Here is a 12370-nt window from a genome sequence, read left to right as displayed (position 1 = left end):
AAGTGTACAATATATAAATGTACAGCACAATGAATATTACAGAGCAAAATCTATGCAGCCACCACCAAGACCAGGAGCCAGAGCATTGCCAACATCCCTTAGGGGCCTCTCCTCTTGAAATCGAGGAGCCCAACACTGGACCTCTTTTTAAAGTCGGGGGTTAATAGCCTCCAAGTTTTCCCAACTTTGACCTTTCTCCTTCCTCTCTGTAGTTCATCCCCTAAAAGAAATTTGTAAAGTAATTGTCCATAATATGTATGCTCACTGAACTAGTGCCCTGTTTAAGTATTTAAGGGTTTGAAGCAGGATAAATAAAAATTTAAATAACCAAGAAAATAGTTTCCCATGCGCTGAAAATATTAGCATATTCTTTTCCAAAATGCTAGGATGCGTGGGACCTTGCTGCCAACCACAATGCTGAGATGGACAGCTACATTGCCCTTCCTAAAGGGTATGTGCTGGAAACAAGTATTTGCATTTTTAGCAAAAACAATACAACCTATTTCTGTCCAGGCTTTCCCACTTTCAAAGGCTGTAATACAGGGACTTCCCTGGTGGCGCAGCAGTTAAGAATCTGCCTGCCAATGCAAGGGTCACGGGTTTGAGCCCTGGTCCAGGAAGATCCCACATGCCGCGGAGCAACTAAGCCCGTGCACCACAACTACTGAAGCCTGCACGCCTAGAGCCCGTGCTCCACAACAAAGAGAAGCCACCACAATGAGAAGCCCGCACACAGCAACGAAGAGTAGTCCCTGCTCATCGCAACTAGAGAAAGCCCATGCACAGCAATGAAGACCCAACGCAGCCAAAAATAAATAAATTAATTAATAATAATTTAAAAAAGGTTATAATAAAACAAAAAAATATAGAATGTGGAAATTTTAACCTTTAGAAGCTTAATTAATATTCTGACCTTCAACATAGGACACACAGTCTCTTTTAAAACTGAAGTCTGAAGGCAAATATCGCCATAAGGAGATAAATTAGTGCCCAATTCTAAATGGAAAGTGATGGTAAAAGAAAGTTGCAGTTGGACAAGCCTCTTAGATAGCCGCATCCACCAGAGGGCAGACAGCAGAAGCAAGAAAAACTACAATCCTGCAGCCTGTGGAACAAAAACCACAGAAAGACAGACAAGATGAAAGGCAGAGGGCTATGTACCAGATGAAGGAACAAGATAAAACCTCAGAAAAACAACTAAATGAAGGGGAGATAGGCAACCTTCCAGAAAAAGAATTCAGAATAATGATAGTGAAGATGATCCAGGATCTTGGAAAAAGAATGGAGGCAAAGATCAAGAAGATGCAAGAAATGTTTAACAAAGACCTAGAAGAATTAAAGAACAAACAAACAGAGATGAACAATACAATAACTGAAATGAAAACTACACTAGAAGGAATCAATAGCAGAATAACTGAGGCAGAAGAACGGATAAGTGACCTGGAAGACAGAATGGTGGAATTCACTGCTGCAGAACAGAATAAAGAAAAACAGAATGAAAAGAAATGAAGACAGCCTAAGAGACCTCTGGGACAAAATTAAACGCAACAACATTCGCATTATATGGGTCCCAGAAGGAGAAAAGAGAGAGAAAGGACCAGAGAAAATATTTGAAGGGATTATAGTCAAAAACTTCCCTAACATGGGAAAGGAAATAGCCACCCAAGTCCAGGAAGCGCAGAGAGTCCCATACAGGATAAACCCAAGGAGAATCACACCGAGACACACAGTAATCAAATTGGCAAGAATTAAAGACAAAGAAAAATTATTGAAAGCAGCAAGGGAAAAATGACAAATAACATACAAGGGAACTCCCATAAGGTTAACAGCTGATGTTTCAGCAGAAACTCTACAAGCCAGAACGGAGTGGCATGACATACTTAAAGTGATGAAAGGGAAGAACCTACAACCAATATTACTCTACCCAGCAAGGATCTCATTCAGATTTGATGGAGAAATCAAAAGCTTTACAGACAAGCAAAAGCTAAGAGAATTCAGCACCACCAAAGCAGTTCTACAACAAATGCTAAAGGAATTTCTCTAAGTGGGAAACATAAGGGAAGAAAAGGATCTACAAAAACAAACCCAAAACAATTAAGACAATGGTCACAGGAACATACATATCGATAATTACCTTAAACATGAATGGATTAAATGCTCCAACCAAAAGACACAGATCCATCCATTGCTGAATGGATACAAAACCAAAACCCATATATATGCTGTCTACAAGAGACCCACTTCAGACCTAGGGACACATACAGACTGAAAGTGAGGGGATGGAAAAAGATATTCCATGCAAATGGAAATCAAAAGAAAGCTGGAGTAGCAATACTCATATCAGATAAAACAGACTTTAAAATAAAGAATGTTACAAGAGACAAGGAAGGACACTACATAATGATCAAGGGATCAATCCAAGAAGAAGATATAACAATTACAAATATATATGCACCCAACATAGGAGCACCTCAATACATAAGGCAACTGCTAACAGCTATAAAAGTGGAAATCGACAGTAACACAATAATAGTGGGGGACTTTAACACCTCACTTACACCAATGGACAGATCATCCAAAATGAAAATAAATAAGGAAACAGAAGCTTTAAATGACACAATAGACCAGATAGATTTAATTGATATTTATAGGACATTCCATCCAAAAACAGCAGATTACACTTTCTTCTCAAGTGTGCATGGAACATTCTCCAGGATAGATCACATCTTGGGTCACAAATCAAGCCTCGGCAAATTTAAGAAAACTGAAATCATATCAAGCATCTTTTCTGACAACAACGCTATGAGATTAGAAATGAATTACAGAGAAAAAAATGTAAAAAACACAAACACATGGAGGCTAAACAATACATTACTAAATAACCAAGAGATCACTGAAGAAATCAAAGAGGAAATCAAAAAATACCTTGAGACAAATGACAATGAAAACACGGCAATCCAAAACCTATGGGATGCAGCAAAAGCCATTCTAAGAGGGAAGCTTATAGCTATACAAGCCTACTTCAAGAAACAAGAAAAATCTCAGAAAAACAATCTAACTTTACACCTAAAGGAACTAGAGAAAGAAGAACAAACAAAACACAAAGTTAGCAGAAGGAAAGAAATCATAAAGGTCAGAGCGGAAATAAATGAAATAGAAACAAAGAAAGCAATAGCAAAGATCAATAAAACTAAAAGCTGGTTCTTTGAGAAGATAAACAAAATTGATAAACCATTAGCCAGACTCATCAAGAAAAAGAGGGAGAGGACTCAAATCAATAAAATTAGAAATGAAAAAGGAGAAATTACAACAGACACTGCAGAAATACAAAGCATCCTAAGAGACTACTACAAGCAACTCTATGCCAGTAAAATGGACAACCTGGAAGAAAAGGACAAATACTTAGAAAGGTATAACCTTCCAAGACTGAACCAGGAAGAAGTAGAAAATATGAACAGACCAATCACAAGTATTGAAATTGAAACTGTGATTAAAAATCTTCCAACAAACAAAAGTCCAGGACCAGATGGCTTCACAGGTGAATTCTATCAAACATTTAGAGACGAGCTAACACCCATCCTTCTCAAACTCTTCCAAAAAATTGCAGAGGAAGGAACACTCCCAAACTCATTCTATGAGCCCACCAGCACCCTGATACCAAAACCAGACAAAGATATTACAAAAAAAGAAAATAACAGACCAATATCACTGATAAATATAGATGCAAAAATCCTCAACAAAATAGGAGCAAACAGAATCCAACAACACATTAAAAGGATCATACACCATGATCAAGTGGGATTCATCCCAGGGATGCAAGGATTCTTCAATATACACAAATCAATCAATGTGATACACTATATTAACAAATTGAAGAATAAAAACCATATGATCATCTCAATAGATGCAGAAAAAGTTTTTGACAAAATTCAACACCCATTTATGATAAAAACTCTCCAGAAAGTGGGCATAGAGGGAACCTACCTCAACATAATAAAGGCCATATACGACAAACCCACAGCAAACATCATTCTCAATGGTGAAAAACTGAAACCATTTCCTCTAAGATCAGGAACAAGACAAGGATGTCCACTCTCGCCACTATTATTCAACATAGTTTTGGAAGTCCTAGCCATGGCAATCAGAGAAGAAAAAGAAATAAAAGGAATACAAATTGGAAAAGAAGAAGTAAAACTGTCACTGTTTGCAGATGACATGATACTATACATAGAGAATCCTAAAGATGCTACCAGAAAACTACTAGAGCTAATCAATGAATTTGGTAAAGTTGCAGGATACAAAATTAATGCACAGAAATCTCTTGCATTCCTATACACTAATGATGAAAAATCTGAAAGAGAAATTAAGGAAACACTCCCATTTACCACTGCAACAAAATGAATAAAATACCTAGGAATAAACATACCTAGGGAGACAAAAGACCTGTATGCAGAAAACTATAAGACACTGATGAAGGAAATTAAAGATGATACCAACAGATGGAGAGATAGACCATGTTCTTGGATTCGAAGAATCAACATTGTGAAAATGACTATACTACCCAAAGCAATCTACAGATTCAATGCAATCCCTATCAAACTACCAGTGGCATTTTTTATGAACTAGAACAAAAAATCTTAAAATTTGTATGGAGACACAAAAGACCCCGAATAGCCAAAGCAGCCTTGAGGGAAAAAAACAGAGCTGGAGGAATCAGACTCCCTGACTTCAGACTATACTGCAAAGCTACAGTCATCAAGACAATATGGCACTGGCACAAAAACAGAAACATACAGCAATGGAACAAGATAGAAAGCCCAGAGATAAACCCACGCACCTATGGTCAACTAATCTATGCCAAAGGAGGCAAGGACATACAATGGAGAAAAGACAGTCTCTTCAATAAGTGGTGCTGGGAAAACTGGACAGCTACATGTAAAAGAGTTATAAATTAGAACACTCCCTAACATCATACACAAAAATAAACTCAAAATGGATTTGAGACCTAAATGTAAGACTGGACACTATAAAACTCTTAGAGGAAAACATAGGAAGAACACTCTTTGACATAAATCACAGCAAGATCTTTTTTGATCCACCTCCTAGAGTAATGGAAATAAAAACAAAATAAACAAATGGGACCTAATGAAACTTCAAAGCTTTTGCACAGCAAAGGAAACCATAAACAAGACGAAAAGACAACCCTCAGAATGGGAGAAAATATTTGCAAACGAATCAACGGACAAAGGATTAATCTCCAAAATATATAAACAGCTCATGCAGCTTAATATTAAAAAAACAAACAACCCAATCCAAAAATGGGCAGAAGACCTAAATAGACATTTCTCCAAAGAAGACATACAGATGGCCACGAAGCACATGAAAAGATGCTCAACATCACTAATTATTAGAGAAATGCAAATCAAAACTACAGCGAGGTATCACCTCACACCAGTTAGTATGGGCATCATCAGAAAATCTACAAACAACAAATGCTGGAGAGGGTGTGGAGAAAAGGGAACCCTCTTGCACTGTTGGTGGGAATGTAAATTGATACAGCCACTATGGAGAACAGTATGGAGGTTCCTTAAAAATTAAGAATAGAATTACCATATGACCCAGCAATTCCACTACTGGGCATATACCCAGAGAAAACCGTAATTCAAAAAGACACATGCACCCCAATGTTCATTGCAGCACTATTTACAATAGCCAGGTCATGGAAGCAACCTAAATGCCCATCGACAGACAAATGGATAAAGAAGATGTGGTACATATATAGAATGGAATGTTACTCAGCCATAAAAAGGAACGAAATTGGTCATTTGTTGAGAGGTGGATGGATCTAGAGACTGTCATACAGAGTGAAGTAAGTCAGAAAGAGAAAACCAAATATCGTATATTAACGCATGTATGTGGAACCTAGAAAAATGGTACAGATGAACTGGTTTGCAGGGCAGAAGTTGAGACACAGATGTATAGAACAAACTTATGGACACCAAGGGGGGAAAGCCGTGGGGGCGTGGGGGTGGTCGTGGGATGAATTGGGTGATTGGGATTGACATGTATACACTGATGTGTATAAAATTGATGACTAATAAGAACCTGCTGTATAAAAAATAAATAAAATTAAATTAAGTATTTAAAAAAAAAAAAGAAAGTTCCAGTTGCTTTTGGGGCAAAGCCACATTATCTTTATCTCTATATTCCCCTTTACTGCCTATACAGTGCTTTATTATTAGCAGCTCTTCTATAAATGTTTGTTAGTTGAAGGCATTTTTCCATGAATAATTTCAGAAAAAGAACACAGAATCATGCTTACTAGTTTTGATGTGTATTTGTGGCTTCTTAATTATACTCAAAAGTATAGTGGAGAAGAGAAAGTTAAGGATCTCAAAATAAATTATTATGCATAATGTACAACTCAGGAATACAAGGAAGCTTGTCCGGAAAACATGTTTGTTCTAGTCTTAGTTTTCATTTTTGTTTCCTCCAGGTCATGTGGGGTGCAGTTTTAAGGCAAGATGCAGAAAGAGTTATAAGACAGGAGGAAAGGTCTTTCAGAGAAAAGCAAAAATAAGAAGGGGAGGCTACCTCTTTGTTCTTCTTCCTCCCCGGCTTTTAGGTGATCAAGGGCAACAGCAGGCTGGCTGCAGAGCCTGACTTCTTGCACTGCGCCACCCAGTGGCCTAGACTGTGAAGTTGTTTTTATTTTGCCAAAGGTTGAAAAATTAGAAATTCCGAAGTTGTGAACAGATTTGACAAGTCATTACTCATATTTATGGGAGGGTATAAATGCTAGCTAACAAGTCACTTGGATATATTTTATTTCAAAGAGGACACCTCCTATCAAAAATGGCCGTCTTTGCTTCTGCACAAGTTAGCTAGTGAGTTGATACACCTGAGTGTCTGGTGAGGGAGCCACGGCTGTGCCCACAGCTGCCCACTCTCCCAGAAGTTGATAATGAATCAAATCCGGCTCTGCCCAGTGGAGGTCTGGAGAAGAAGCTGGAGGGCAGCCTTCTGATGGGTACTCTACTATTTTCATTTAAAGGAGCGTGTCTGAAAAAAGTTAAGAACATGGTTTGAAAGTAAAGATGAAAAAAACGTTGTAGATTATGACTTTTTTCTTAAGCAAGCTTTTCATTCCTCTGCACGCTGCTAAAATTCAGGCCTGGCAACCACACTCTTTTAGCTTGCAGAGGCCCCATGCCAGACACACTGCCAATAATTTCACGAGGGATGTGGAAAGAAAAAGAAATTATGAACAATGATAAAGAGGTTCCTCTGCCTCCTTTCTTAAAAGCATATTTGCAGCTGTTTCCAGGCATAGCCTGAAAAACATAAAGCCCTTGAGAGGAGAGCTATGGGAAGATTGAGTCTGCTGCCCAGCCAAAGGCAGAAGAATCCCAGATAAATCAAAGGAGCTTGACCCAATTAGAATCTACTTGGTGGAACAGCAAAGACCAGGATGCCCCATTTTGTGGCTCTAGCTTCCTGCTCCTGCGTGAGGACCGGCCGAGCAACTACACAGAGGCTGACTGTAAGTAGACAAAGGCTGTGTATATAGGCCAGTGACAGACCTGTTCCAAGTTGGTTAGGAGAGCAGTGGGCTGGGGTCGATGACTAGGTGGGAAGTTGGACCAGGTGACCTCTGAGGACCCCATGATTGGATGACTTTGATTGGTCCCAGTCCCATTACTTGAAATCATACATAAATAGAAATAATCTTCCCAATAATTCTAGGTAAACTGAGACCATCCTAGAGTGTTTAGCATAAATTGATAATAACATCTGCTTTATTTATTTTATTTTATTTTATTTTTGTATTGGACGCACTGTGTGTCTTGCAGGATCTTAGTTCCCTGACCTGGGATCGAACCTGTGCCCTCTGCAGTGGAAGTGTGGAGTTCTAACCACGGGACTGCCAGGGAATTCCCAACATACATTTTTATAAATGGAAGAATGAAGGAAGCAGGCAGGGAAAATGAGAAGTCTAAGAGGTGATGTTATAGAAAGTGTGTGTGTGTGTGTGTGTGTGTACACACATATATATACACGCTGATGCTGTGCAATTAGATGCAAAAGAAACAATCACTTTCCTCTTCTTGAACTTAGCTGAATAGACCTTTACACCTGCTCAAAGTTCAAAATGTTAGTAGTGCAGCCCCGGCAGGATTTAGACATGAAATGGAAAACCCCAGCAGGGCTTGTAAAAGCATCAGACCCAGGGCTGTCAGGGAGGTTCCAAGTACCTGTTTTGGTCAAAGGGATTGAGAAGAGTTGCTGAAGAAGCTGGTTTTCCGATGTCCTCAGTATGACAACCACATCGGCAGGGAGAGTGTCTCTGTTTTTCTCAAGAACCCCAGAAGCATCATATAATACCTGCAACACGAATAGTAAATCACAAGTGAGCCAATACCATCCCCATCACTGGCGACACAGGCACATTGTCCAAGGTCAGTAATTAATCAACCTCTGTATAGAATTCATCTTGACACAGCCATGCTTTTAAACCCAGACCACCATATAAGGGGGGGGGGGAATTGTAATTTTTGAGAGGCCAGTTTATCTTAACCTCTTGTTCAATTATTCTTTGAAGAAGAGTCCTGTCAAAGATATATCACATCAGAATAATTGTATCGGGCACTCACAATATGGGAAGCATCCATCCTATGATGTTCATACTGTTATTATCTCTATTTTACTGTGGGCAAACAGAGGCTTAGAGAGAGGCTGAATAATGTGCCCATGGTCACACGTGTCACCAGCGGTGGGCAGGTATCCCAACCTGGGCAGTTTGGCTCCACGCTCACATCCACTGCACCCTCACTCTTCCCAAGGTTCTTGTGGCACCTGAGTGATGGCTCAGGGATTCTGAGCAGTTCTCGGTTCTCAGGACAGAGGGGATCCAGGTCAGTGCAATTTTAAGGGATGTTCCAATGAAATAAGTGTTGAGTGACAAATGAATTCAGGAAAAGACACAGAGCCCAGAAGGAAAAGGATCCTATTTTTCCTTTAAAGTCAAGAAAGGACAAGAGGGAGAAAGAGGGAAGAAGAGGGGTAGGTAGGAAATAGGTGAAAAAGGACAGAGAGATGGGAAGAGAGGTGTGAGAAAAGGGACAGGAATGGAAGGCAGAAGAGCAGAGAAGAATGGGGACACAGGGATCAGGGTAGATGTCATACGCAGTCAGGTTTCAATGCTAAGGTAAATTAAGTTTTTAAGAGCGAAAACTGGATTGCAATTTCTGGCAAAGATCCAAAATAGATACCATGACGTATTATGTGGAGGGAAAAACCACCTCTTCACTTGTATTAGACTGCCTTTTAACCAACCTCCAGTCAGGCAAAATTAATTTCCATGCCATGATGTGAATGTGAAAAATAATTTCAATAAGTCTCAAATCAACAAAATAATCAGAAATACCTTTTATTGAACTCCTATCCATTTTCTGGATCCAGGGCCTCAGCAGACCCTGCGGGAACCAATTAGCCATAATTCACGCCGCTCCTCTGAGAGTAACGTGCACAATGAACTGTTGGCTACAGGGGGAAAGAATTTCCTCAATCACTCACTAATTTGCTTCAGGAACTTGAAATTGAGACTTAGGCATAATGGGTGAAAAATGGAAATTTCAGTTAATGTTGTAAAAGCTTAACATCTGGATGATGAAGTGAGTTTTTTTTTTTTTTTTCCTTTTCATCTAGACACTTTTGGTGCCCTGTAGACACACACTTGGGCTACAAAGTGCTAAAAATTGAGCCCCACTGTGATATTAACCCTCCTCCATTACCTACACATCTCTAAATGACTTTTGAATGTGAACATTCACCACTAAACGCTGCAAAAGCTATAATATGTTTTCTCTCTGGAGAGCTGTCACTTCTAGGCCAAACCTCAGGTGAGAAGCAGATGGCAGCTCTGTGGGTCACCCCAGCGAGAAAGTGCTTCTTTGCCAGGGGCTACTTTCTGTGAGCACCACCACTGAGAAAGTTTGGGAATTATGATTAGGTATTCACGAAGAATTAAAAGGAGAAAGGAATCTGCAAGCAATTTCGCGAGGGCCACAAACAGGGTACGGTTGACACTTACCCCTTGTCAAGTTCAGGTTTAATAACTGACGTGTCTCACCTTTCCAGCATAGTGCTGAATGCCAAAGCACAGCTCCATTCCTTTGGGCCTCCAGACGTATTTGCATCGGAGATTATCTTCAAATTTATCTGTGTGGATTTTCATGTTTAAAAGTTACAACGTGAACAATTTGGTCCTTCAGACAAAAGTGTGCTCCTCGAACCATGATGACCCAGAATAAGGAATTTCAGAGTAGCCTGATATTATTCTTGTATGTTCAGTGATGGAGGAAGATTCCCCCATGTGATGGGCATTTACAACTGAGTTCTCATTTACTTGTTTCATGTTCTCTTTAGTGTCAGGCTGTTCCCTACGATATCATGCTCTGCTCTGAGAACTCCTAGAATGAACACTGATGCCACCAGGAGACCAGCTAATTAGCTTTAGAACTATGAAGATATTCCATGGAAGGCAAATAACCCTGGTTTATACTCCTCTTGGCAACTTGTGACAATTTTATAGATAAAAGGAAGTCACTTGAGGGTGACCATCTCAACTCCTAGAAGTGAATCTCTCCCACAGATCAAGTTTCCATCTGGGAAAAAGGCTTGAAACTTCGTGTTCCTCCCTCTACAAATAGTTTTGCTTTTGTTGTGACTGACGACCTACTCTGTGTGAGGAACTGTGCTAACTAGTAAAGGGATGCAAGGGTTGGGGCTTTGTTGCCCAAGGATCTCACAATGTAAGTGAGAGACAGGACCATGTGCAACACTGAAGATTCACAAAGAAGGAGGAGCAGGTCAGTAGGTATAGGGGTAAAGCACAGAGGGCCGTGAATGCCAGAAGGAGGTGTTTTGCCGTCACTTCATAGATAATGGTAACCTAATGAAAAGGCAGCTTTAGGAAGACTGAATTAGCTGGGATGTCCAGGGTAGAGGGGGAGAATATGAGCCTGGAACCCAGGAGACCAGGAGGGGCTTCTGTACAAACTTGGACTAGAGATGGCTGGGCGTCCAGGTGGAGATACGAGAGAAGGACATGAAAAAGGAGGGGAATCAAGTACCGGTTATGGGAAATAAGGGAGCAGAAGGTGGAAAAAGTGATATTGACATAGGGTAAAGGTATTTCCATTTGCAGAAATAGGAAAGTGAGCAAGGTCTGAGAGATGGTGACGGGTTTGCTTTAACACACAAATTCTACCAGGACATGTTCTGAACATTTCCAATTCATTAAGAGCAGGGTCTATATTTTCACAATCACTGGGTAGCCAAAATACACAGGAAAGATTCCTTAAACCACATTCATTTGATGACGTGAGCCCAGTAGCCAAGTTCTCTTCTGCACGTATATGCCTTTTCCAAAAGGTACCTACCAACCAGGGTCTGGTCCGTTGCTTGGGGAAACCTACTTTCCTCATCCAAAAGTGCAAGCAGTCCCAGAGGTTTCTGGAGGAACATATCCAAGAGGGGGCGATTGTCCTCATACTCCACGGGTGTCATGTCAATGCCTTCATTCTGATACTCCATCTGGAAGGAAACGGATTGTGAATCTCTCCAGCCCAAAACTGGCCTAGGTACCACCAGTTTGCCTGCACTTTTTGTGTCTGGCAACACTGAACAGGGTGTATTTTATTATATGAGTAGGACAGGGCTCTTCTGCAGTAGGCAGGTGAAGGTGGCAAGAGAAGGGATGGCTCTCTGTCTCCCAAACACTGACCTGGGGACTCAGAACTGAGAACCTGATGTAGAAAGGAAGGGAAGCTGAAAATTTTCTATTTTAGTGACAAGTAAGGTTTAAACCAGGAAGAAAGCAGATTTCTATCTTCTGCAAAGAATTCTGCAAAGGAATCATCTCAGACTAAAAAACTAGAAAAACTCCAGATATCCTAGGAAGATAAATGGAAGGAAACTGGACTGAAATAAGGTCTAGTTTTGTACAAGCGAGTGGCGAGAAGAGTGCGATACGGATTTATCCAGTTCCAGCGATAAAACCAATACTGGTATTTTTAGTCCATGTCTTTGTGTTTATCTAATCATAGTAGTTTCTGTGTCCTCGCTCCTGTATTAAAACAAGAAGCTTGGTCAGAACGTTTAGTTTGTGCAACTACATACTCTCTCTTCATACAGGAGAGTCTTGGGGTTGAAGTACAGGCTGTGGTGGAGGAGAAGGGGCCCTAGCCTTTGGGGCCACTAGCTTCACATCCTATTTTATTTACCGTTAAACAGGGGAAAGATTTCCATTTTGAGAAAACCAAGAACATCTCTTATACCTCCCTGAAGATACCCAACCACTTCTTGT

The 12370-nt window shown here is 40.2% G+C and overlaps 1 protein-coding gene across 1 annotated transcript in view; it reads right to left on the bottom strand.

Moving 5' to 3' along the window:
* MYO3B (myosin IIIB) overlaps nucleotides 1-12370 on the bottom strand; it is a 423285-nt gene that overhangs the window by 175715 nt on the left and 235200 nt on the right. Inside the window, exons 20-22 of the mRNA XM_059927242.1 lie at nucleotides 11445-11598; nucleotides 10133-10221; nucleotides 8256-8385 (exon numbers count right to left, since the gene is read on the bottom strand). Of these exons, the coding sequence (XP_059783225.1) occupies nucleotides 8256-8385; nucleotides 10133-10221; nucleotides 11445-11598 (373 nt within the window). The remainder of the gene's footprint in view (nucleotides 1-8255; nucleotides 8386-10132; nucleotides 10222-11444; nucleotides 11599-12370) is intronic.

The sequence above is a fragment of the Balaenoptera ricei genome, chromosome 7 (assembly GCF_028023285.1).
Source record: "Balaenoptera ricei isolate mBalRic1 chromosome 7, mBalRic1.hap2, whole genome shotgun sequence".
Lineage (NCBI taxonomy): Eukaryota > Metazoa > Chordata > Mammalia > Artiodactyla > Balaenopteridae > Balaenoptera > Balaenoptera ricei.
This window is presented reverse-complemented; position numbering and strand designations above follow the sequence as displayed.